Source organism: Scardinius erythrophthalmus (genome assembly GCF_964197995.2).
Source record: "Scardinius erythrophthalmus genome assembly, chromosome: 15".
NCBI lineage: Eukaryota > Metazoa > Chordata > Actinopteri > Cypriniformes > Leuciscidae > Scardinius > Scardinius erythrophthalmus.
Genome location: NC_138235.1, coordinates 29935679 through 29963473, shown reverse-complemented (window position 1 = coordinate 29963473; position 27795 = coordinate 29935679). Strand labels below are relative to the sequence as shown.

At 37.6% G+C, this 27795-nt stretch overlaps 1 protein-coding gene across 21 annotated transcripts in view; it reads left to right on the top strand.

Moving 5' to 3' along the window:
- The first annotated feature begins 9200 nt into the window (after window positions 1-9200).
- Window positions 9201-27795, top strand: part of eya4 (EYA transcriptional coactivator and phosphatase 4) — a 34916-nt gene continuing 16321 nt past the window's right edge. For all 21 annotated transcript variants that reach the window (XM_081387082.1, XM_081387089.1, XM_081387081.1 and 18 more), the window contains exons 1-4: window positions 9201-9568; window positions 13625-13696; window positions 24451-24500; window positions 25994-26112. In XM_081387082.1, coding sequence (XP_081243208.1) covers window positions 13664-13696; window positions 24451-24500; window positions 25994-26112 — 202 coding nt within the window. In that variant the 5' untranslated portion in view covers window positions 9201-9568; window positions 13625-13663. The remainder of the gene's footprint in view (window positions 9569-13624; window positions 13697-24450; window positions 24501-25993; window positions 26113-27795) is intronic.

The following is a 27795-nucleotide window of genomic DNA, read 5'->3' as shown; positions in this document are numbered from 1 at the left end:
AGGGTGAGTAATTAATGACAGAATTGTAATTTTTGGGTGAACTAACCCTTTAAATGGCTTAAATAGTGGAAATGTTCTCATGTAAAATGGCTTTTAGTTAAACTATTTGTAAACGGTTTTAAAGTAATATACTTTTTATGGCATCTCAGTTTTGTTATCATAAACGGGAAGTGTGTAATTTCTGCACTACAAGTGACACCAAGCAGAATTGCAGAAATAATTATGGATTTCAATCAAGCTTTGCACGCCCTCATCAATCTGAATGTTATTACTGGTATTTGGCAGTAACTGGAAGTAAAATTTATTATAGTGAATCATTTAGTTTTTTGTTTTAGTGAACTGGATCAAAAAATGATTCACTAATTCATTTAGTAATCACTCAAAAGTGTTCCCTTAAGTCTCCCTCCTAAAAATGACAAAACTTCCATGGTAACATGGTTTCCACCAAAATACCAAAGTTACTACAGTTTTGCTTCTACTATAAAACCGTAATAATGTTCTCCTTCAAAATGTTCTCCTTTTATTTGTCTTTGTCATTTTATTTATTAATGACCAAAGTTACCCCATTTTGAGTAACAATCAATAATATTTTGTATTTTGATGGAAAATATGGTTCAATGTTAGGCCTACATTTTTGCTGGCCATGCTGCATTTCATGGCTTTTTGGTAGTAAAATACATTTTAGTTTGATCCTAAAAAAAATTCCTAAAGTTTTCTTACAGTTGAGTGATATGCAAAACGTTTTTCAAATTGGTTGAAATGAATCATAAAAAAATAGCTGTTTCGAATGAACTAGTTTATAGTTAATGTTGTCAATCAAAACAGTGTCAAATACAACAAAAGTGTTTGTCCGGCGGTCTGCTCTTCTGCATCCTCCGATGACAGACTGACTCCCTCTCTGGTTTGTGTGTCAGTACTGGCGCCATTGCTGGGGGGATTGGTTTTGTGGATGTATGCATGTTTAGATATATGTGTGCAAGTCAGGGAGAGGGCAGTATGGGTTTTTATATTTGAAATGGTAAATTTGCGGATTCCAACCCTCCCAGGAAAACCTTCCCTTTGTTTAAATCACAATGTCATCGTAAATTAAAGGGTTGATGTCCTCTGTTTTACAGTCTGTTTTTAGATTTTTTTTTTTTTTTTTTTGTCTCTTGATCTTTGTTTTTCTTACTCTTCCATACACACAAACACACCCACACACATGCAACTCAGGAAATGAATTCAGGTGTCAAAGTGCAGCAGGGTTGGTTGGTAGACTGTGACTAGTTAAACACTGGGTCAGTCAAAGAGAGTTACAGATCTTTGTTTAATAATGAGTACTAACAGAGCCATCATCAAAGACACATAACCAGTGATCCAAATTACAGTGTGCAAAAACACGGTTGTGTGCTCATAAGCGTATGCAGTGATACTTCAGAGCTCAGAACAAATTAATTCTGTTTTGATGCGATTCTTATTTTAAATCTTGCATCAATGGTACTCATGGCAAAAGCTTATGTGAATAAATGTTCAGAATTCTTAATATTTAATTTGGACTATTAAGATATCTTTTTCTAGAGACTTGGGAGTTTGGGTGTAATAAAATGGAAAGGATATCTAAGAATCATTTGTGGATGAGTACACTTAAGATCTAATGGTTGTTTCATATGCATGTTTGTGCAATGAAGAGCCATCAGAAATATAAAATGGGCTGTTTAGAAGGTAAATGCACCTCTTTTAATGATGTTCCTATGCAAGTTACACATTTTTAGCGCGAAGAATTACACATTATTTTGGGGGCATTGCAGCAACTGTATGAAACAGGCTTGAGTTGAGGAGAAGAGAGGTATAATTAGAAAGTGACATTTGAGAGGCATTTTCAATGCATGCTCGATAAATGGGCATAATCTGATATGGTTTAAAGTGCTTCAAAGATCTCTCCAAAGTTAGAGCCGTTTTCTTGGAGTGGGAGTCATGAGTTTGATTCTGGCTCGTTTTGTGTATCAATCCCAATTTGACTGTCACCCCATCATTTTTTATCATCTCTCTATACCAGGGGTGTCCAAACTCAGTCCTGGAGGGCCACTGTCCTGCAGAGTTTAGCTCCAACCCCAATTAAACACACCTGAACCAGATAATCAGACCTTGATTATCTGGTTCAGGTGTGTTTAATTGGGGTTGGAGCTAAACTCTGCAGGACAGTGGCCCTCCAGGACTGAGTTTGGACACCCCTGCTCTATACTGTCTTGCTGAATAAATAGTGACAAATGCTTCCCCCACCCCCCCAAAAAAACAAAACAAAACAAAAAAAGATCTTTGAAATTGCACAATGTCCCTCTTGGCTGTCCTGACTTATGTACAGTATGTGAAGTTCCAGAGGGAAACATGTCAAAAGTAATTCTGAAGAAGAGCCAAGTTACTTTCATTTTGGACATGTTTAACTGCCTGTAAAAAAAATAAAAAAAAAAGTATAAAAAAGGAAAGGTGAGTTTGTCAAGAGAGTGAGTGAACATAAAACATCTGCCGTTTTTAATTAACTAAAAAATTAGTTTTTGCTGTGTTGTTTAATCAGAGCACTATTTTATGCTGCTTGTACTTATTGTTATATATAATCATGATTCACAGTTTCCCACTTTGTAAAGCAAAAAAAAGGCAGTAAAACATACAAAAGCTGATCATGGTATAAAGCTGAATCCAAATTTTGTGCAATCAGTGTGCTTGTACGTTTTAGTCAGACTGATTTATTGAGGCCTCTGGGTTTGTCTTAATTTGGTGTCTCAAGACTCTCACAGGGCCCGTAATTGTCAATTTAATTTCACAGTGACATTTCACAAAATTTTTACGGTTATGCTTGCAGGTGCAGGTCATTGGTATGACATGTGTTTTTTTCTGAGCTGGTCGGGCAGACCTGTTCTCTGTCACTGCCAGCACTGAACTCTGAAGTTGAGAGTTAATTGTGGACCTTTCAAACATGAGGTCATTAGCATTGGAGATATACCACACCTAAATCAAAATGAAAACATTTCTGTTGATATTAGTGCTGGAAGTTTATAATTAAAGCTCAGAAGGCTAATTAGTTGGATTATTAAGGCATGTTGAAGGAATGTGCCTCTAATGGAAAATAGAAACATGTGAACCACTCCATTTTCATGCAGTTATTTTCTGATCATCTTCTTGCTAATATAACCCTTAGTGTTTATTTCCCCTCATGCACTCATTAGCAATGAAAACATTGTGCACGTTTTTACTTGCAGATCTTGGACAGAAGAACATTGTGTGTGTGTGTGTGTGTGTGTGTGTGTGTGTGTGTGTGTGAGTTCTATCAGGGATTCCAGAGAAAGGCGGCGTTTGAGACTGGCCAGTCGTATATTATCCTTGGAGATGGCCATTGTTGCCAGGACGTCGAAGCCAGGACTGCAGTCTCAAAGCATGCTGGGAGTTGCGTGCATTCCACTGTATCCACGTAACTTTGGGGCTTGTGGGTAAGATGGGTTCACTGTGTCTGATCATGACTCATTGGTTAACACATCATCTAATTCACTTTAAGTTTTTTAGCTATTCACCATGACTGCTCATAAACTTTAAATTGTGGTATCCCACTAATTTGTATATACTCTGAGGACATGCACGCGCTGACTTCAGTCACCAGAAAACTGCTCAGTAGTCAGACACAAACTCATGGGGCTCTATTGGCAGACAAAGATGTGGTTTTGTTCAATTGACCAGACTAATATAGTGGAATGCATTCATATTCTAACCGTCATTAAAATGGCAGTACAGATGTTGGTTATGTCAGATAATTTCTTCTCCACCTACACAAACATACCAATTCATAATGAAGACATCATGCTTTGGTATATAACCTTTCTGTTACCTTTCCAGAGACATATAAATTGCCAGTGTAATTCCACGTAGTCTGAAGGTTTCTTCGAATCGTAGATGACAAGTCAGGATCCAGTCTAGCATGAAGTAATGTTCTGGAGTGCTGCTGAGCCATGGAGGTATGTTACTAATTCACCTTATTAAACAACACATTATTGACTACTCATTGAGTCACAGTCTTGACTTAAAACCATTCAACAAAATTTCCCTGCTGAAAAGACCACATTGGCTCCAGAATGCAAAGAAAATGATCCCAAATGCAAAAAAAAAAATTTTTTTTGACTATTTAAAGTCTAGTTAGTCGGGCAAGATTTGTGTGCGTCCATATGTGGTTTCGTCCATATCTTGTTAGAGCGCACATCAATATTTTATGCATGTCACTACAGCGCAAGCTGTGGTGTATAATTCGCAAATAAATGACTCCTATGAATCAGTTATTTTAAACGCTTTAGTCCAAATGATTCACAAAACTGATGTGAACTCGCTTGTGAGTTAGCAGTTTGATTTAGACTTGCACAGTCTGTGAATCGTTCACAACTGACTCCCTCAATAATCCTTGAACCATTTCCATTATGTTAGTTTCAAAATGAATCAATAACCATTATACATGTATTTTTCGTATTCGTTTTACCCGTATTTTGAATTATGCATTGGATTGTGTTGTGTTTTAAGGTTGAAGGAAATTACCATAAATTTAACGCATAATGTCCTGGCGGAAAATTACCCGTACCTTTTCCATTTTTCTTACATACTGTATATTGTGAAAATATATTATAGTTTCTGAACATATGGTTGGTTGTTCACATATTCTGAACAACCGACTTAATGCAGTCAATGGCTTCCTTGTCATTTTTTTTTTTTGTCTGTCTAGGGCCTTGATGCATCTTTAAGGTGTATGTCAAGCCCTTTATTCATTTAGCACTAAGCATGCCTTGTGATACTTTAATGGAAAGTCCATGTGTCCATGAGAGAGAGAGAGAGAGAGGTTCTTTAGGTCCAGCCGACATGCTGAGTTAATGGAAGTAATCCTACACCCTAATGAAATAACAATGGTGCTGGACAGGACACACACGCACACAGACACAGACACAATTCCTCTGTCGCTCTCCTTCCCCTGTCTCTCTCTCTCTGTCTCGCTATTCGGATATGATGTGCCCTCTAAACTCAGATTATGTGCATCACTGTTGTGACCTCCAGACCTCTCATACTCAACTCACATATAAAAATTAGTCTAATCACTGGCAAAGATTTTATTTCCACACTTCTGTTAGCTTGAGGAGGACAGTGACAATCTTTAAGCGATTTGACCTTTGCCCTATTAGTCGATGTTACCAAATTGGATATATTCTTAGATGTTAAATTGGTCTCTGTGTTATTTGTTTGCCTGTAGTACCTTATAATGAACAACTTATTGCTTCAATGGGATTTAAAGCCCTGGCAAATGAAACTCTACTCTGTCAGTTCCAAATATTTATGATTTGACCCAGAGTATCCAGTCTCAATGCAAAAAACAGAAGTCAGAGTCTACACAAACACATAAATACACACTCTCCCACATGTACGTAGACATGATGGCTTATTTTCAAACTGACATTCACTTAGAAATAAATGTTCCGAGTCAAACAGAAGCATATGCATTCTACTGTATGAGGAAATGTCGTAAACAATTTCCAGTGGGGAAACTTCACTCTCTCTCTTACATGCAAAGACACATGGAACCCAATACCAAGACGTCTACATCAGCGACAATTCTAAAATAACAAACATGTCAAAAGTATTTCTGTCACACACTCCTCTTCACTCTCCGCCTCTGTTGATTGTTTCTGACTTGCAAAATTCATCCCATAAGTGCTTCGGATCATGAGCGTTTTTTTCTGGGCTCCTTTCTTCAGGTATTAACAGAATTTATGAGGTGTTAAATATTTCCTTTGTTCCCCGAGCAGGCAGCTGCTGGAACCATCAGAGCCCACACGGCCAGGGCCGAGTTCATTAGCCTGCTTAAGGAGCCTGTCTCTGGGGCTCAGTGACCACAGTCCTCCCCTGTCTCCCTTCTCTGCACTTATCAGGAGTTTGGTTACAGCACTTGAGCTACTAATGAAATCTATTAAATAATGTCTTTTCATTATAGTCCGTCATTGATGCATATATCACTGTTTAAAATGCCGAGGAGAACTAGTGCATGTTATACTTTACGGTCAAGCCACAGTACATCAATTACACTTGAATAACAGACACAAGGCGCTTTACAAATAAGTCTCGGACGGCGTGTTTACAGAACACCAATAAGCCTTTAGAGGTGATAAACAGTCATATTTAATTATACTATGTCAGTCACCATAGAGCCTTTAATAAATGTTCACCTGCTACTCTCTGTGCAACAACTGGAGGCTTAAATTTAATATTTCATTTACTATTTAGCCATTAACATTTTGTAATTTGCTTTGGATAAAAGTGTCTGCTAAATAAATGTAAAATGTGGTCATTTACTCACCCTCATGTCATTCCAAGCTTTATTTCTTCTGTGGAACACACAGTTGACTGAAACAAATCAATGTTTTGATTTGATTTGAGAGCGAAGAAGCTTTAATTTGTGTATCAATATGAAGTGATAATGACTTAGGCTTAGAATATATCAATTGAGTTGTATGGATTAATTTCATGTTACCTTTGAAAAGCAGCTGAAACATTAAAAATATATTTTTTAAACCGCGGGATAGAGTAAATGGGTGAGGGTGAGTAAATGATTACATAATTTTAGCTTTTGGATAAAAAGTACATATCTTAGGCTGCAAATGAAGATTTCATGCAGTGCTTATTGTTTTTCATGCACTTATTGCACAATATGTGGGCAACATAGGCTTATGTGCGTACTGTGGGGGAGGGGGCATAAACCGTGCGTCTTCACGCCAGCATGCCAGATGCAACCCCATTCGCGCCCCTCGGTGTATTTTTATTCTTTGTTTGACAGGCATCTTCTGGTTCTACCATGTCAGCACAGTGCTGTGTGCAGCCAAAAGTTTTGCACAGGTCTATAAATAAGACCCCGCTGAGCGCATGTTAGCTCAAAAGTATGGCCTGCCTGCACTTGCTCTTAAAGACCTTTGGACTGATTTAATTTTTTCCTTATAATTAGAAGCTTTCAATAGTCTAATTCCTTTGAATTGACTTCCAATTTCACCTAGTGGCTCTTAAATATACAGCAGTTTTAAAATGACATGAGCAGAGGTGTGTGTTCATCTCCCTGGTGTTTTTGGAGAGTACAATGTTGTTTCTTTCCTGATGTTTATGGAGCCAAATTCTCATGCAGCATGTGGAGTTAAGCTTGCAGATCAACAGCAGCCCCCCGCTAGTTACATTCCACTCAACAGCATGAAATTCTTGTTTTCTTTCTGTAACAGTGTGTCAGTCAAACATAGCCCAATGTGGCCCTCAGGAGCATCATTTTTCAGTGCTTGAGGAGGAGTCTGGCTAACGCAGCAGTAATCGCTGAGCACATTAAAGCGGTGACTTGCTTCATTGTGGAGCTTTATTGCTTTATGTTGCTCTCTTTTAGTCTTTCTACCTCATTGCATTTGCTCATATGCATACAATAGATTTTTGAGGTGAAAGGTAAAAAAAAGCTGTTAAGTTACTTGCCCACAGTCAGTTTTTTTTTTTTTATTTGTACAACATCTGCAGACACTACTGTGCCATTATGCCATTTTTTTACCAGACGGATTTGTGGTTAAGAGTGGGCCAGTTCTGATAGTCGTAATCAGATTACTTTTTTCAAGTAATTACTTTTAAATTTAGCTATTTTTCAAAAAAGTAGCGCACCTTACTTTGTTTTCCCATTGACTGACAGCTCTCTTATCCCCATGTTGAGAGAAATGGGGAGTAAGTGCAGAGGAGTTGTGCGCGCTGTGTAAACATGATGGTTACACTACACTGTTTTCAACTAAAAACAGAAAACCTTTTGCGTTTTGGTCGTTCATTTCAAGTATGTCTGTCTCTGGTCCCGTAGTACTACAAACCATGCCCTACAAACTATGCCCCCTACCTCAAGTTACACCCCCTAAAATGTCACCGCCGTAAGTCATCCTGTTTGTTTTCCTCAGTTTCTTAAGTATTTTAATTATGGAACTCTACAGTAAATAAAAATTTTATGGAAGGGGGGTAGGTTTAGGGTTGGGGGGTAGGAGTGTATTAATATTATTGTATAATTAATTTTATGTTTTACCAATAGCTAATTTCATACTTATATATAACTTATAACAGTATAAGTTAGTCTTACAAACATTTCATTCATAAAACATAATTTACTTCAAAAGATTGTTTTAGTCAATGACATCCACGCATGTTTCTTTGTGGGAGGTGTAACTTGTTGTAGTAGGTGTAATTTGCAGGGGCGTGGTTTACTGTAGGACAAAGTCAGACCCTTCTCGTTCATTTAGCCTACACGACAACGGCGTTTTATTGGCCAGAAAACACAAACTTTTGGAAACAGGATTCAAAGAGCAAGTTTTTGAAAACTACCTTTAACATCTCCATGTAAACTACAAAAACGTGAATTTGTGAAAACTGTGATATCCTGCGCATGCGTATTATATGTTCAGTCTATAGGTGCGTAGTGTTTCTTTACATAGAGACGTCGCCAACTACTGGCCTGACAGCATAATTCAGTGTTTTTAGTCGTTTTCGCGGATCCGTGCGAAGTGCACACAGGGATAGTTTTGACAACGTTGTCGTCTGTACATTAAAAACACAAGGAAAAACGTTTTCGTTTTTAGTAGGCTACATAGTTGTCGTATACGTTTAGCCTACATACATAGGCTATATAAGTTAGTTGTTAAAAAACAATAGGGAGAAACGCAATATTGTATGGCATTACTTTTAAAAGTAACTTTCCCCAACAACTTCCATGCAACTTCTGACATTTTCACCCATTTTTTTGTCACTGCTCTCTGATCTTCAGCTCACTTTTCCTGCCGTCATGTTAGGACGTGTTTTATAAACCTAAATAAACCTGAGCTATTTTAGTGGTTTGGCTGGTCTTAGTGTTGATAAATGTTAATTAGAGGAGCTCCCTTTTCTTGCTGCTTGGTCCATTAGGGTGGAAGTGGAAGTCCAAGTGCAAGATTGCATAAGTGTGAGTGAATCTGATCCCAAAACAAGGGTTTGACTTGGTTGTTGTTGTGTGGCTGTGGTAAATAAAACTGAGCTGATCACTCGGACGAAACTATTAATAAGAGCCTCATCCTGGCCCTTGTGCTGTGCCCCATTACTGGCTTGGGTGCGAGCCAACAGCAGCACCCCGCATGGCAGCTGCGCGCATGCGCATCAATGAGCGCTCTTGCCCCGCCGCTGCAAGAGAACTTTAATAATGAAGTAGACCACGGAGTGCGCGTGTGCTCACGTTAACTTTAGGAGCGTAAATTAAAGGGGAAAACACGGCTAGTGCAAGACAGAGCTCCTCGGAGTTTGAGTTATAGTGGTGATCTGTCGGTTGGAGCGCTCCGCTCCGGTGCGGCCAGTGCAGCTCTCATGAACTTAGGGAGGACTTCCCCGCGAGCTTCACTGACAGCGCGTGCACTGACTGGCGCGAGCTGTTCCTCGCGCTTCACGCAGCTCGACCACTTGAATATTTTTGGATGAGCATGTCAACAGACTGAATGCGCACGGACCTTCTGGAGAGTTTGGATATCGTAGCAACGCACAACTCCTAAGCGTAAGTAAAGTAACCATTTTGAACCATAAAATAGCTCACTATTCAGAAACTATAAAAGTTTTGCTAAATATTTATGTGACTACATACAACGCCTAAAAGCAGTTTGGAGCACCTGCTCGCGCCTGCGTCTGAGACTGTGAAATCTAGGGCTCTTAAAGAAGGTTACAGGTCAGAGTAATTTCTGCTTTCCATATTAAACCACCTATAAAAACTCATATAAAATAATTCTACAAATTATCACTGTTCAAAAATTTCTACGCATTAAATTGGAAAGTTTAACTGCTGCCTGAAAATTATTAAAGTAAATGTTGTGCTAGAGTCTGAATTTTTTATTACTGATAAAGAAAATGTATTTGAAACTGAAAAGTCGACCAGAAATGACAAATTGTGACGCGTTAAATGGGTGGAAAACAAATATGTTGTTAGGACAATGATGCTTTTGTTCACTAAACACGATTACACGGATTAGATAGATTAGGATTACACATCAAATTTCGAGTTATTTGGTCGACAATCTCATCGTTGATTTATTTTTTTACTTCATGCATGAAGTGCAGTCATTAGCCCATATGTCTTTTGAACAGTTCTTTAGTAGACACTTTTTTTTATTTACTTGGTAACTTTTCCTTAAAGAGTCCTTCTGAGTTTCTTGGGTGATTCCCGTGTCCGTTTGGATATCGCATGCCATGTCCGTTTTCCCATGCACGTGGAGTTTGTGTTTGTATTTGATACGGAGGAAACGGGAATATCATCCCGACCCTGAAGCAGCTTCATTGCGCGTTGGCCATTGGTCGCTTTCTCGCGCTGTCGATAGCAGCTCGAGCCGATACCGGAGAAGGAGCCCGGATTAGATTACACACTTAACACGAAATAATTCACAACACACAGGTCGCTCTGGTGGCTGGTAATAAGATGGAGTGTACTAGCCAACAATTACATAAGAGAACACCAGTGACCTCCTCTTTGGCCATCTCCAGGCCTCAAACATTGGGGAAAATCTAGTAAGACTCGTAAGTATTTAAACATTTGAGCTATTCTTAAAGGTTGCAAGGCACTTTGATTGACGGATTTACGATGCACATTTGGACTGAATGGTGGGACAATATTTTAAACGCTTTTTTCTAAGTAGATTATAGGGGCTCTAGATGTAGGTTATCTATAATAGCGGTATTTGATTTGATCACATGTAGATCTCTTAGTAGATTAATTATTAAACCTCAAACAAAGTCTCAGTGTTTTTTCTTTAAAATAAGAAAGTAATCATTTATTTTCATCTGTAAATGTGAACTTGGTGCATGCATCACTACTTTCGTCAGCCCTATGTTGTCATTAATATATATATAAAAAACATAGTCATATTATGGGTAAGGGTCAAAGGTAGAGCCTAATCACCCATTTAGGTTTGGATGTTATATCACACCCTGAATGGTTAAAAATGGCTTTTTAAGATCTGCCCACTTGGATGCCATTTTATATTTCACAACAGTGATTAAACTGCACGTGACTAGTAAAATAATGCATACATTTTGTCAACATAAATTGGAAAGTAGGCTACACTTGAAAATTAAGGTTTTTTAGTTTGTCTTTGTGGCACCTTAGAACCGTTTTCCGCTATGGAAGGTTCTGGGTTGAGCTATGTGGTTCTTTGGAGATCTTGATTATTACATAGATCAGCATATTGCGTTCTGGGGTTTTTAAAGCACCAGAACAGATGGTTTTCTGAACAATAAAAAAGCTCTCCAAACTGGAAACTTAATTTTAAAGTGTGCTTTTACGTTGGAGAAGAGAACAATTTAGGCAATGTCTTTAAACCATTGAGGGCTATCTATAAATTGATTAATGAAATCTGTTACAATAATAACAACAAATAATGAATCTACACTTAATATATTAATTTAAAAAATTCACATTTAGACAAATTCTTTTGCTCAAATGAAAGCTGTTCCTGGTCCAGCTTGTTTATTTAGTAATAGGCGGTGTGTTTTGTCAGTGGAGTGAGCTCTGATGCTTTAAAGGGAGGAAAACCAAAAAGCCTTGGAGTATTTGGCTTTCCTGCGCTCGTGCCGCGGCTGTGTCGAGTCGCGCGCAGAATGCCGCGCCACTAAACGCTCCGCGTGCTTTCATGACAATAACAGTAAAGCGCGCTGGCGCTCTTTGTTATTTTGAGACGGAATGCTCTCCTCTAATTGGACCGTTTACAATCCCTAGACTGTTATCTTTATGTTTAGTTTTTATTATTTGACTAAATCAAATGTTTGGTCTGGGACTGTTGCATAAAGTGGCTTTTGATTTGAAAATATGTGTTGACAGAAGGGAAATAAATACCAGCTCCTCACCAATTACATGGTTAGTGCAATGTGTCTTGCTATTTGGCTGTCCGTCTGTTCATTGTGTGTGTGTGTGTGTGTGTGTGTGTGTGTGTGTGTGTGTGTGTGTGTGTGTGTGAGGACAGTAGGCTCAGAGGGCACTGAGTGATAACAGTAAAAATCAATGCTGCTCAGCTCATTCCCCCGCCTGAGTATTAAAGGCTAGAATTTCAGAACACAGCTTCACCAAGCAAATGAAAAATTCAAATGATCTGCTCTTCAAGCTGTCCTTCAACTCTCTTTCTCTCTCTTATACACACACACACACACACACACACACACACACACACACACACACACACACACACACACACACACACACACACACACACACACACACACACACAAGCAAGCATGTATACAGAAGCTAGTGGAGACTTCCCATTTACATTCATTGATCTTGTAGGTCACTGTAATCTATATATAAGCTGCCATTGTATATATTCCTAAACAGAAGCATCATGACCCTTCAAGCTGACCCCTCAGGATTTTAAACAAAGTTAAAACTTGTTACAATGAAGATCACAATTATTTTTTGGTAGAAACAGGTGTTAGTCTATAATGCTTTGACAGAAATCAACAATTACATTTTTTTTGTACATTTGGGCAGTTCAATTGAGTTGCACGTTTCTTAGATTATTTACTTTAAAATGAAATGTCATCATGTACCCACTGTGTCCAGCAAACTCATAAATGGTGTATTAAGAAAAAGACAATATGTTCTGTTGGCTTTAGAACACTTGGCCCCCTTTCAGCTAAAAAAATACTAAATTGTCTAATAGTACATTTTCTGTATTAAGTGAGACAAGACTGTCAGAGTAAATTCATAAATAAATATATGCATGCATGATGCCCCTGCCCCTAAAATCAACATTTTATTTGGTTAATATATATAAACCTTTTCCTGTTGCATTCCCATAAAGAGAATTTGTCCCACTGGAGCTATTTCCACTGTGAACTTTTAAAATAACTTTTGTTAGAGTAATCTGGCGTAGTAAGTTTCATTTTTGTAATTAATAATAAAATAATATTTTTAATCAAATCAGTTAATTTCCATGTTACCATATTTTTTGTTCTAGAGACTTTTAGACACATTTCATCTCTCAAGGTTTGTGAACCACTGGTCTGGTACCCGCGGCAGGACAGAAAATAAACCTATTCTCCTGATCCCGATGCTTTCAAATGTCTTTCAAAGAGATTTTGAATAAGAGTGCTTTTCATTACTGAGGCCTCGGGAGGTTTCAAAGCAATTTGCCTCAGTTTCAAGCTTTTAAATGACAGAGGAAGGATGGGAAAAGAGAAAGATAAAGATGGTGGGTGGAAAGGGCTTTACTGGGGGGTAGAAGTCATGGTTAGATGGTTTTAGTGACTACTGCCATGTTAGCATCACCATGACCTGGACAGCTTGGCGTTTTGTGTGTATTGAATAAGTGCATTTGTGTGTGCGTGTTACATTGATTACATTTCTCTCTACCCATTGTTTAATGTTTACTTCTGTAAATGATATTTACTTCAGTCTGGCTGGATATGATACAGTGAAGTTACCAGACTTATTCCTTCCCCTCCTACACACATATATCCAGAGACACAAAGGAAGAGAGAGAGCGAGAGAGAGAGACAGATACGAGAGAGGGATGCCTATGCATTGTATTGTGTTTTTGCTGATTTTAAAAGCATCCTTCATTTGCAGGTGTCTGGACTGTAGTTGAGGGGAGTGGAAGTTCAACTGATGGAGAATACACAGGAGCTGAATGAACAGAGGGTGAGTGAACTACAACTATTAGATGTGTTTTACCACATTATGGCTTTTATACCTCATCTGTCTGTAGATTATCTGAATATCTTCTTCGCTTTCTTTGTCTGTGTATTGAATTTAACACTCCACAAATTCAGAATTTATTAGTGTGTTGTGCAGTATCATTTGAAGAATGTGTATGAGTTGTATGGATATGTGTGGATAAGATTACCAAAATTATGCTCCCTATACTACTCTTTTTGGGTTATTTTTCTTGTTATTTACCTATGAAGGCTAATGAATCGAAAGTCTAGCACATTCACTGGAAATAGCTTACTTCGGCACTGAAAATGAAGATAGATAAAACATTTTTTGTTATATTACATTTACCGTATATCAGCACTCTTGGAATGTTGCTTGGCCAATCTAATTCAAGGACCAGAACTAACTCTACTATAAATTATATTATTATATTGTGTATAAATTACTTTATTGGATATAATTTTGCAGTATATTCACTGGTGTTTTTGAGAAGGTTTCTCCAAAATTGAACTTTCTATTCTTTAAAGAATCCTGAAAAATGTGTATCACACTCGAGAAAGTACCTAAAAAATTGCCCCCTGAGAAATTAATAATGTTCACTTTTTTATGATAATCCTGAATGATTTCCAGTAAAGAATCAGTCAAGGAACTCATTTCTGGTTTGGCATTGCTATCTAAGGCAAAAAAAAAAGGTTGGAAACTTTGGTCTATTCTATGTGATAATTGAAAAGTTTGATTGTGCGGTTTGAAGTGTGAGCATGTTTGTGTGCATGAATAAGTGTGTGTGTAAAAAGGCCACCCAGGTGTGTACTGGGCAGCGTTAGGTCTTTAATACACAACAGATGTGAGCTGAAGTGTCGAGCACAGTAGCCATATGGCCACCACAAGTCTGAGCAGTGTCACATACGCACACATAGTGACAGTACAACACACACACACATACACACACACACACACACACACACACACTGTTGAAATGATTTCTGTCTTTCTCAGTGTGTCTTTTTCAGTGTTTGTGCTTATCTGTTAGTAGTCAGTTGAATAATTCCATTCGTTTTTTTTGTTGGAAAAAGATTTTTTTAAATGTTTTAACATTTCGATAACATGTATGATTTTGCTGATTTACATTTAGCTGAAAAAGACAGACAGGCGTCCATAATCCAGATGAGGACAGATACTGATCTGGGGGTGTTTGGGGTAATGGAAGGAGAGGAAGAGGGAGATTGAGGTGTGGGTGGAGGGGGGTATTTTGTGACTCAGGGGATCAATGCTTTTGGTTCTGGAGAAAAATAGCAGAGGAGTAAAATGAAAAGGGGGGTGTAGCTGCAGCCTTTTCCTCTGGTGCAGTCTGTGCCCCAGAGCCCCAGAGCAGAGACCACAGACAGAGAGAGAGGACTCAGGTTACACACACACACATACACACACCTACAGAGAGGGAGGAAGAGGGGACGAGGCAGAGAGAGGAGAACAGAAAGCAAGGCTTCACATTCGCATATTTACACCTCCCAATTTAAGAGTAATCAGCAAATAACCACAAATAACGGAGAGTACAAGTTGTAAGTGTGTTGAAAGCTACTGAGCCGACACAGTAATATTTATAAATATTCTTGACTGTGGAAAGAAGTTGTGGGCTTGCTTTATAGCTAAACAAGCACCCTGTCTTTAACGTCAAAACAAACAAGTAGCAATCCTAACGCAGATTTGAAAAGTTTGATGAAAAAGTGAACAAGCTTGTTAGTCATTTCTCTTTAAAAAATTCGAAGTCTCAAACTCTTCATAAAATTCTCATTATCCCGATGGTTATCCGTTGTTTACACCTGTGGCTTGTTTCTTACACTGTAAATCGACTCACATCACGTCTTAATTCCCTTGTTCTGGCCATATGCAGAAGATATACACATCTTAATTAGTTAAGACAATGTACTATTCAAGATTACTTAACATCACATTTTACATTATGCTGAATGTTTAGGTATTAGGGTTTTAAAAAGATGGGTTAAACACAAATTAAAGGTAGGGTAGGCAATTCCGGAGCGGCTAGCAATAGCAAGCTAGCTTTGAAAGCATGAGATCCCACCCTCCCTTCAGAGTGTTTTCAAAGCCACTCCTCTTCCAAAACACACGAACGCACACATCAGAGTGCAAAGCGTCACGAGACGAGAGAGACGGCGTTGAATTACCTAATGTCTCAAAGCACACTACATTACAATAATAATGAATGTAAACAACTTACAGAGCTTCCTGACTTCTGTAGATTCATTTCGGTGTTTAATTTAAAGCAACACTAAGGAACATTTTTTACCTTAAAATAATGTTTCCAAAATCGTATCAGTGGTTCATCAAGTCGTAACAGGGTGAAAGGCACTTCTGGATTCGCGTTGCAGCCCTATATCTGCTGTAACCACACTATGCAAGTTTGCCAAACCGGGTCACGTTTCTGTAGTTCGAATGAGACATAAGAAAACTACAAATTTGACTTGCTTTACGTCAAGCGTTACAATAGTCATTATTTAGTTTTCCTTCGTTTCTGATGTCATAATACATAATACTTTCATGAAATCATGCAACATACCCTGTCATTGGACATCGTTCATTCCAAAGCCGATGATGGATAAATAGCGAGTGTGCGTGCGAGTTCCTTAGTGTTGCTTTAAGAGGGTGATTATGACAGTGTTGACATAAAAACACAAAAATCAGAATCTGAGGGAGTGAACAGCTCAGGGTAGAGCGTCACAGATTGCCATCTCATAATTTCGATTACGACATGTCATGAACACAGGATAAGCTTGTTGTTTTGGTTCATGAGGAACTGTAAAAGGCGGCTGCTGTTTGTTTACTGCACCAACGCGCTGATGATGTGTGATGTCTGCGTGAGCTGGGTGTGCAGAAGTGGTAATACATATGTTGACAGGCAGGTAGGACATCGTATCATTGCATTCGGACTGAATGCAATGATTGGACGAAAATGTTTTGGTCCTGAGACGTCCACAGAAGATATAGATACATGATTTATTTAGACCACTTCTATTATTTGTTGCTATCAGGATATGAAGAGAGTTTTAAAACAGTATGACAAAAAGTGTTTATAAAACAAATTGCCTACCCTTCTATCACAAAAAAATGGGTCAGTTTGGGTTTGGAGTCAGTAAGATTTTTATTCAAGAAATTAATACTTTTATTCAGCAAGGATGCATTAAATTGATCAAAAGTGACAGTAAAGACAAAAGAACTATATTTAAAATACATGCTTTACTTTCTTCAAAGAATCCTGCAAAAAACAAAAACAAATCTGAATAATGGTTTCCACAAAAATATGAAGCAGCACAACTGTTTTCTACATTGATGATAATAGGATTTTTTTTTAGCAGCAAATCAGCACATTAGAATGATTTCTGAAGGATCATGTGAGTGAAGACTGGAGTAATGATGCTGCAAATTCAGCTTTGCCATCACAGGAATAAATTACATGTTACAATATATTAAAATAGAAAACAGTTCTTTTAAATTGTAATAAACAATTGATCAAATTTGGTGAGCAAAACAGATTTAAAAAATCTTACTGCCTCTACTTTTAAACACATGGCCCTTTAGTTTGAGGAAGAAAAAAATGAATTTATAGAAATAAACATAAAATGGAAATCTATAGGGCAGTCATTGTATGTAATGTCTTTATTTAGGATCCTTTCAGACCTTGTGTTTTAATGTAAATGTTAAGTATTCAAGTACTGGCATTGAGTTTGATGAGACTAAATTGTATCCAATCTCGTTTGAATCAGTACAAGCTGTCAAAACAAGCTGCGAGTTTGAGCAGACTGTATTCCTGAAACTGTGCATACCAGTAATGGTTATAGATGGTTTATAGTCACAAAGAATCATTGATGACAATTCTCCTCTTGATCTTGAAGACTGCATTAAGTTGTGGAGTATAATGACACTAATGTGCACTATGACGGTCCTTGTGTGCAGTTTTGGGTTGAGTTTAGCTGACAGCTTTGGGTCCAGCCTGAGCACATTATTTAACAAGCACGTCGACATCTGGGAAGCAATTCATCATTTAATTAAATGCTCCTGAAACCTGGCCTTTCGTTAATGAGATTAATTTAAATAATTAACGAAAAGCTGACACAAGCACAAGACCTCATGAATAATTAAGCAGTTTTTTTCTGCTGCAATCAGAGGGGAAGGGAGCACTTTAATGCTAGAGTGCTTTTTTATATAAAGTTTCAACTCATTTCTTAAGATGATACACACACTACATTGCGCATGTATGGAGACTTGTGTTGTGTGTGTGTGTAAAGACTTTGGTTGCTGTACAAAGATACGGGAATCAATGAGCCAGAGGAAGAGAAAGACAGCGTCGCTCACGTAGTTGAACACAAGATCATACACATACGCACACACACTCATTCAAAGCTGCGAAGGTGTGTCTGTCTATAGGGCTTGGCCTGGTGTCCAGTTTCCCTCTGACCCCTTTCCCCTGGCGGAATATACCATTCAGACTTCATACACTAGGTTGACTTGGAAATGGAGCAGTCCAACATATGTGCTGGTGCCGTGACTGGTCATTTTAGTTGATCTGACTGATCAAAAACATATTTTTAACCACATAACACTGCTGCATGACTGTGGTGGCAATGTAGCATCATGCTAAAGTAAATTTTGGCCCTCTAGCTGTTAAAAAACTAGAAAAACATTTTGCAGAAAAACATTGTTTTGGTTGTGCTTTGGCTCTGCGTGACTGTGTGTGTGTGCGGATGAATATGGTTCTTTTGTCATAACTAAAAAAGAGAGAGATTATCCTGCTGCTCATAAAACATTCACTACTAGGCTTAAGAGATGTAACCAGTTTAGATGGAAAGATCTTAGGACTAACTGAAGCCGTTACTGTAGCTATATGCATTAATAGACATGGTACTTCCTTGAAAATAAATTCCAGAACAGCGCTACAGCAACCCATAATGAAATTACCCTTCACAATAGGTAATGCTTTACAATGAACTCTGTTGGAGAACTACATATGGCAATTTATCAGTTCAATAAAATACCGAAATAAAATATAATGCCATCTCCACATCACTTCTTCAAATCTTCAAAAAGCCAAGCCAATGTTGATTCTCGATTTATTACGAGCTCTGTCGCGTTCTCTTTTTGCAAGCAGAAGCTCCTCCGTTTGGCTTTCTTTATTTTTTTAAACTAGTGATTCCCCGGAGGTTTGAGATTTAGCTGCTCCAAGTCAACCTTTCTCGCTCGTTGTGACAACTAACATATGTCACTCTCACACCATACATGCGTCAAAGTAGCCAGAGTAACTTTTCTCTATTTACGGATATGACGAGACACTGCAATTTCCTGCAAAAACCATCCATTATAAAATATAAACCCTCATAATAGGCTTACCATATTGAATAAGGGTAAGACAAAAACACGTTTTGAAAGAAGTATTGATGATATATTTACTCATTATTTAAATGTTGTTAATTTTGAACAAAAAAACTGTTGCATAGTGTAACTTTAATTACTAGAATAATGTATAGGAGATTCACCAATTTGTGTGGATTGCACTTTGTAAAATATGTGCATAGAGTAACTGTAATGTTTTGAACTGCTATTTTATAATATTTTAGTATTTTATTGCATGCACTACCTTGTTAAATGTTGACAGTATTTACATTCATTTTATAAGATTGATCTTGTTGGTATGATTTTATCAGTTTAAAATTGAGAACATGGACGTTGAATGGACTAGTTCAGAGGAAGTTTCGTGTTTGTGTGCACTCATTCTAATTTTAGTTTCTAATTTTCAGTGTCCTCAGGGAGTTTGAATGTTTTTAAAAAATATACCAACATAAGCCAATGTCACCTGATCGGAATGAAAAACATGTTGTGTGTGTGCGCATTACCCACAGCCATTTGCTCTGTCACACACTCTCTGTTCTTTTCTATTTCCTTTTTCTTCCTCTCTCTTCCTCTCTCTATTGCCTTCCCCTACCTTTAGAGAAGAGTGTTTCAGGGAGGGGACACATCAGATAATCTTACACCTCCCAGGGGCATATGCTGAAATGTGTGTGTGTTGGGGGGCGGAGGGGTGGGGGGCACAGGTAACAATGTATTTTACATGAAAGGAAGAGGATAAAGTTACAGCGCTGATAACCATAATACTGAAAGCACAAAAAAGAACAAGAAAAGGGGGACTGTTTTCTGTGTGTTGGTGTGTGTGAAGCCTCTGTGCCCGTAAGCAGGCTTGGAATCTGCATATAGAGCACAGCAGAAACGCCCATTGCATGTTTGTTTATTACATTTTTTGGCTACATTTATTAGGCGTTTGGCTATTGTCTATCACTCGCAGTTCCATTTAACACATTCTTAACATGTTTTTCAGCAGAAATCAGCATTGAGTATGCTGTCAGTGTCAGCAGCTTACAAAAATACACAATCAGAACTTTGCCTGTATGTTAACTGTTTCGCCTGCCAAAAAACCCAACTGGTTGTCTGTGTGTTAACTGGTTTCCCAGCTTGATCGTGGTAGTCTGTTGGCTTGTTTTAGAGGGATCTTGGCCACATTTTACCTGGTCAGGCTCGAAAACCATCATCAACCAGTTCAACACGGTAATGTCATCTGGCAAATATGTGTTTATGAATATATTAGAGTTGTCAAAAAGTACCCATTTCGTTACCACGTCAGTAGGCCTACTGAAATTTTAAAAATGTCACGATACCAGCATTTCCCTCTAGCATTTTGAGCACTGTTGAACGGATTTTAAACACCTCTGATTGGCCATCGTGTTGATGCGCTCAACATATATGTCTGCGATTGGCTACAGTGATCAACAATTACATCTTTGATGTCTTCACTGAGCACTTACACAGACACACACAGGAGCGTTTAAAAGCAGGCGTCTATCAGCGGATCCCTAATAAATCCGCTGATAGACGGATCTGCTGATAGACGCCACTTTCATACGCACTGTGTGTCTGTGTAAGCGCACGATGAAGAGCGTTCAAAGACAACATGTTTCGTTGATCATTGTAGCCAATCACAGACACATATGTTGAGCGCGTCAACACAATGGCCAATCAGAGACACATATGTTGAGCGCGTCAACACACTGGCCAATCAGAGACATATATGTTGAGCGCGTCAACACAATGGCCAATCAGAGGTGTTTAAGAATCCGCTCAACAGCGCTCAAAATGCTAGAGGGAAATGTTGATATCGTCACATTTTTTAAATTTCAGTACCGATTTGGTACCGAAGTCGGTACTTCTGACAACTCTAGAATATATAGAGCTACATTACATTATACATTATATATAAATTTCCAGCTGCAAAATTTTGTTTGTATGTTGTTATATTTTTTGAGAACATTCAAACTGATGCCGGTGAATTGCAGAGCTGGTGCAAACATATCCACATCACTATGATCAGATGCTTTCTTAACAGCTGCTTTCTCACTGCTGTCATTTTTGTTGTGTGCGCGCAGCAAATATTTACATATTGATCTAAATGTCGCTCACAGCAGCATAGACGGTGTTCATCAACAGTATATCGCTACAAAGGTATTTCCAACTTTTACTTCTAAACAAAGAACGAAAAAGAACGTCGCTGTGAGTATATCGGGGCCTTGAATCAAGTTCAGTCTCTTGCACATTACTTGTGTACGAGTGCAAGCACAAGCAATAAGTTGTGGTTCACTTAACGGACACCGGTGTCGCTAATAACAAGGTTTTCTGAATTCTACATATAACCCGTTTAATTGTTGAGTACTGTAAGACCAGCATGAAACCAGTCAAGACAGGCAAACCAGCTTAGGCCGACTTAAGATGATTTTTTTTTCAGCAGAGTGACATTTTCTAGTTGCTTTTCGAACCGCCTGCCAAAGAATTACAAATTTCACTTCATAAATCTATAAACGGTGTACAGTTAAACAGTCTTAGATCATTGTCCACCAGCAGGCCTCAATGGGAGCTGGATCCTGCTGGGCTGCTCTCAAACGCTCTATTAACTGCTCTAAAAGCACAGATGCTGCTGGACAAGGAAGTAGTTACAGTCAGAGAGAGATTTACAGTAGGCTTAGAGCTCTGTACGATCGACCGATCACCTGCTGTCCCTGAATGTGTCAGGCTAATTTGAGGAGACCATATTGGGTGTGTCCATACTCAGCACAAATAAGAACCCAGAACCAGAGAGATGAGCCTAAACCGCAGGCACTTTACTGAGAGGAGCCTTAATGCTCCAAGGTCATTTGTCCAATAGCACATGTATAGCATATACAAAAGTGTTCAAAAGTTTGGGGTCAGTAAGATTTTGTATTTTATTTTTTCTGAAAAAATAAAAATACAAATCAGAAGAGGCATTAAATTGATCCAAAATTACAGTAAAGACATTTATAATGTTATAAAAGATTTTTTCTTTTTCTTTTAAAAAAAAATGCTGTGCTTTTTAACCTTCTATTTATTCAAGGGTCATTAGTTAATGCAAAAATGAACATTCTGTCAACAATTACTCACCCTCATGTCATTCCAAACCAAATTTTCGGAACATAAATGAAGATTTTTTTAATGAAATCTGAGAGCTCCATTGACAGCCTACACATTTAACACTTTTAAGCCCCAGAAAGGTAATAAAAACATGATTAAAACATAATTTACCACTTTATTTACAAAATATTAGCCTAATATCCAACGCACGTTCCCACGTCTGCTCTTGCGTCAACACAACACGCATGTGTCGTGGTGTTTTTGTGAATGCATTGGAGATTAATATTTTGTAAAAAAAAAAAAAAAAAAAAGTTGAAAAAAAAAGTGGTAAATTGTGTTTTTTTGCTCAAACAAAATAAGTACTCGCGTCGCTTCATAGAATTGAGGTTAAACCACTGGAGTCACATGGATTACTTTTATGATGTCTTTATACCTTTCTGGGGCTTGAAAGTGGTAGTTGCATAGGCTGTCAATGAAGGGACAGAAAACTGATCTTCATTAGTGTTCTGAAGATGAACGAAAGTCTTTCAGGTCCAACGACATGTGGGTGAGTAATTAATGACAGAACTTTTCATTTTTGGGTGAACTAACCCTTTAAGGAGTCCTGAGAAAAAAAAACTGTATCACAGTTTCCACAAAATATGAATCAGAACAACGGTTTTCAACATTGATAAAAATAAGAAATGTTTCTTGAGCACCATATATTAGAATGATTTCTGAAGGATCATGTGACACTGAAGACTGGAGTAATGATGCTGAAAATACAGCTTTGCCATCACAGGAATAAATGACATTTTAAAATATATTAGAGTAGAACACAATATTTCAAAATATTACTGCTGTAATATTACTGTTACTGCATTTTTTATCAAAATATAATACAGCCTTGGTGAGCATAAGAGACTACCGACCTCAAACATTTCAATAGTAGTGTATGTGTGAACATGAGTTGCTGGTTCGATGCCAAACATTCTCCCCAAAACCACACGCTACATCTGACACACACATGCATTCGTGCTCACAGGTCTACATGAGTGTTTTTAATTAAGACCCAGATGACTACGAGCCATGTAAACTGTGTAAATTGATTGTGAGAAGTTTATAGGCTTGTGGCACTCTTTGATCCTTCTTTTTGTTTTACAGTACAGTGTTTACATATTCAAGTGTGGAATATGAAAAAATATGGATGAATTGAAGCTTCTGTTTGAATGTAAGATGCTAAGAATAATGCTCTGTTTTGGTTGGTGACCTTGACAGGAGAAGAAAGAAAGAAAGAAAGAATCCAAGTATGGAGAGAGTTGGTCACAAGGACAAATTCAAAGAGGGAAGTTGCAGTTGTGGTTTTATTAACTCAGGTTTGAGTAATATTGAGTGTGACAGAGAGTAAGAACCAAGATAAACTGCCAGAATGGGAAAGAATGTATTGTGGGAGAGAGAAAGGCAGAGTGATTTTTGCTATATATATTACTGAAGAGTTAAGAGAATGCTGTAAGCTTGTAATATTAAATGAAACTAATGTGTCAAATATGGTATTTTCACATGGTGTTTTAGATTGACACAACCTTATTTATTAACAGGTGTGACTATTATCCTTTCAGATATGTGTTCTTTCTGTGGTATTTCCTTCTCCGCCCAAACAGTCTGTTTTCTAAAAGAGGTTTATTGCTCTAACATTAATGTTCGATATCCATGAAGCATGCACAAGTTTTGGGTTGGTCACTTTTTTAATGTTATTATAATAAGTCTATTATGCTCACCAAGATCTTTCAGCATCATTACTCCAGTCTTCAGTGTCACGTGATCCTTCAGAAATCATTCTAATTTGCTGATTTGCTTAAGAAACATTTATTTTTATTATCAATGTTGAAAACAGTTGTTCTGCTTAATATTTTGGTGAAAACTGAAAATATTTTCAGGATTATGTGATAGATAGAAAGTTTAAACAAACATTTATTTGCAATAGGATATTTTGTAATGTTAATTTAAAAAAAGAAGAAAATCTTACTGACCTGAAAAACTTTTCAATGGTAGTGTGATATTTGTTTGTGTTATTCATATTCACCTCTTTCAGTAGACAGCATCTGCAGTGAAGCCAATAATCATGCTCACATGGCAACAGTAGCTTCAAAAATCATGGACAGTGAGGTCATCACATTGAGTCATATAACTGAAAAATCACTCCAGACTGGGAAAAAGATGTTGTACTTATACACTGAATAAGAAACTATCAACATCAACTGTCTCCTCTGGTCTTTCCACAGGTGAAGAAATCGACCACTGATTCCCATGGTCCAGACCCAGTAGACAACAGGTAAGGTGAACACACTTTCACACACATACTCTCCACTGAAATCCATTTTGGGGGTTATTTATGGGTACCAATGTCAGTGGACTGTGGGAGCGAGTGGTTTTGTACACATAAAGTCAGAGGGACAGATAAAGAGAGAGGGATGTTAAAGTCATTGAATCTGAGTGGGTGTAAAGCAGACAGCTTCACCTGGATAAAACATGACTGCTTTACTCTGTGTGTTAAAGCACTGTGTACTTTGGGACGTATTCAGAAATTTTATGCAGATGTTTATGCCATAAACGTAGAAAGAGGAGCAGCTCTGTTTTTATCTCTGATTGCTATTACATTATTATAAAAGCTGTTTTTGTACATGTGTTCGTTGGATTAAAGTGTCTGTTAAATGCTTCAATGCAAAACTATTTGACTTTTTTTTAACTTCTTGTATAATTTAGACCTTATATTAAGGGATGGATGGAATATGTGTACTTTGTCACATTACAGGAACTATTTAAGGAACTTGCTGAAAGAAATTAATCAAATGGTAAAAAAAGAAAATATGTGTACACTTAAATGTCGTCCATGTAGTATAGCCTATACATTACATACATGTTGAACTTGTTAATTGCCAACCATCCTTATTATAAATATCATTGAAACACAATATATGTGCTTCATATAACAATTTTGCATATTAAAAATATCTCATCAGCATGAAATGGCAGAAATATTTCTCATTGGTCATTAAATTGTATTTTGCATTGTTTTTATAAAAAATATATATTTTAATCCTCATGACATTGAGAATATTAAGCAATTTTTCGTATTAGTGTTTGAAGGCACATTGTGATTTTGCTCCTCGTATTTATGTGGGTGGCTTAATGTGAAGAATATTCCATATTTGTGTCGCTACATGGAATTCTGGTTAAAAGAAAATAGAGATTTTAGATAAACGTGACCTAGATAAACTGCTTTCCAGGTTTCTGTGGTAAAACCTCATAGAAGATGCACAAGTTGGGACAGATGTTTTCTTTGGCATTGTAAGAATGATAATATGACACTCGCTCATGTGTCAAACCATCTGCTAAAGACAGGTTGTGCTCACATTTTCTGCTTGGTGAGTGTAACTGTCATTTTGGGGTCAGCATAATTTTAATATATATATATTAGTAATTTTATTTAGAAAGGATGCATTATATTGATCAAAAGTGACAGTAAAGACATTTATAATGTTAAAAAATATTTCTTTTTTAAATAAATGCTGTTCTTTTGAACTTTGTTCATTTGTTCATGAATTCTGAAGGATCATTTGACACTGAAAACTGGAGTAAAAATTCGGCTTTTCTATCACAGGAGTAAATTACATTTAAAAATAATGTTTTACTGTATTTTTGATCAAGTAAATGCAGCATTGGTGAGTCTTAGAATCTTCTTTCAAACACGTAACAAAATCTTACCAACCCCAATTTTTGAACGGTTGTGCATATGTATTTAAGAGTTATATTTGTCTGTCGCAGGTCCTTGGAGATGCAGGATCTAACAGACCCCCAGCACTCTGTCAACAGTGGCAGTGACAGCACTTCCAAACTGGACAAGAACATCCTCAGCAACAACATCACGACCAATGGAACCGGAGGTATGAAAGAACGACAAATCAAACAGAAACAAAGAAAGAAAGCAAGAAATTACAAACGTACGTGAGTGAGCGAGTGACATGTTAGCTGATAAATGGGGTCTTTCAACCAAAGCATTGCTTTGAGTACAGGAAATCAGCTTTACTGCCATACACTCAGTGTTCATCGCTGTGGAGTTTCTTGCTGTAATTGAAAGCAGGGTTCAGTCCTGGTGTGTGATGTCCAGATTGCAGGGATAAAGTGTTTTTTGTTCTGGTGGTTTTGGTGCCGTCCAGAGCGGGTTTGTGGATTAGTGGCGATGTTGTGTGTCGAGATGCTCTAAACTCACACTAACCTCAAAGGTCAAACGCTGCATACAGCGCCTAATTAAAATAAAAGAAAGTGTGCGTTTGTATGAGCGTCTTTGTGCTGAAACCTTTCCCAGCACTTCTCTGTGCGTGTTTCAGCAAGAGCCTGGTGCACAGAAAACTATTTCCTGCGTTTAAACTCTCATTTTCTCTCTGATGTCAACTCGCGCTCACTCGCTTTTCTCTCCTTGAGGAAAACGCTGAACAAACGTTTTAAGAGAGGACGTTAGGCAAACATACACAAGGCTAAATAGACTCTCAACACCCTTGCAAGTGAGCGCTTGATGTATGGCTATGACTGTGCGATACACAGGAGAGGTAGTAAAGTTTAGGGACCCTGGAGAGAATGTGTGTGTGTGTGTGAGCTCATCTGTTTTTGACATGTAGCCGGAATAAAACAATAGCAACAGAGAGAGTAAAAGGAGCAGAACTCAGTAAATCATTTAGATTAGAGCTCAGCTAATGATTTTAACAGCTTGACACACACACATTCACACACACTCTGGGATTGTGCTTCTGCCAAAACAACGACATATTCAACATTCTCCTCTGTCTACCTCATCAGCTCACAGCCTAGACTGAATCCCTCCATGTACACACACACACACACACGCAAACCGCCCACACAACCACCCACTCACACACACACATCCCAACATGAATCCCACAGCCAATGAAGCCTCATTCATCTTACTTAAGAGGACTTTCACTGTCTCCCTCGCAAGCACGCACACACACACACTGGTTCAAGGTGTTTTTTTTCTGCGAGTGCGACTTTGATCGAACTGTCAAACTCAGTGTGACAAAATATGGTTTTTGAAACCTTATATGGTTTATATGAACACTGAATGTTTAATGTTGGTTTTAAAGGAAGTGCATTTCATTATAATGGAATTCAATGGGAATTTATCAACTTTTCACTTTTCAAAAATGATTGTATTCTTTACTATTTGTAAAATGTTTTCATTTCCTATTCAAAAAGATCCTATTCATTAAATATGGCATGACAAATTTTAATTATTCAGTGGCCCCAAAATGTAATTTTTGGACACTTAAGTCACACTTAAAATGTATGAATTTCCATTTGCAAACAAATTATGCTGCTTTTAACGTTTGTTTTCTGAACCATTTTGCAATTACTTTTAACAAACAAAGTAATTTTTAGTTGATGTCAGTTCACATAGGTGTCCTAACAGAGTAACCACAGGTGTAGTTCATCACATTAACTATAAATATTATTTATGTTTGACAACCAAAAATTATCCAAATACTTTTTGTATTTATTTTGTACACTTTAACTATTATTTTATCATTTAAAACCTAACAAATGCCTTATCA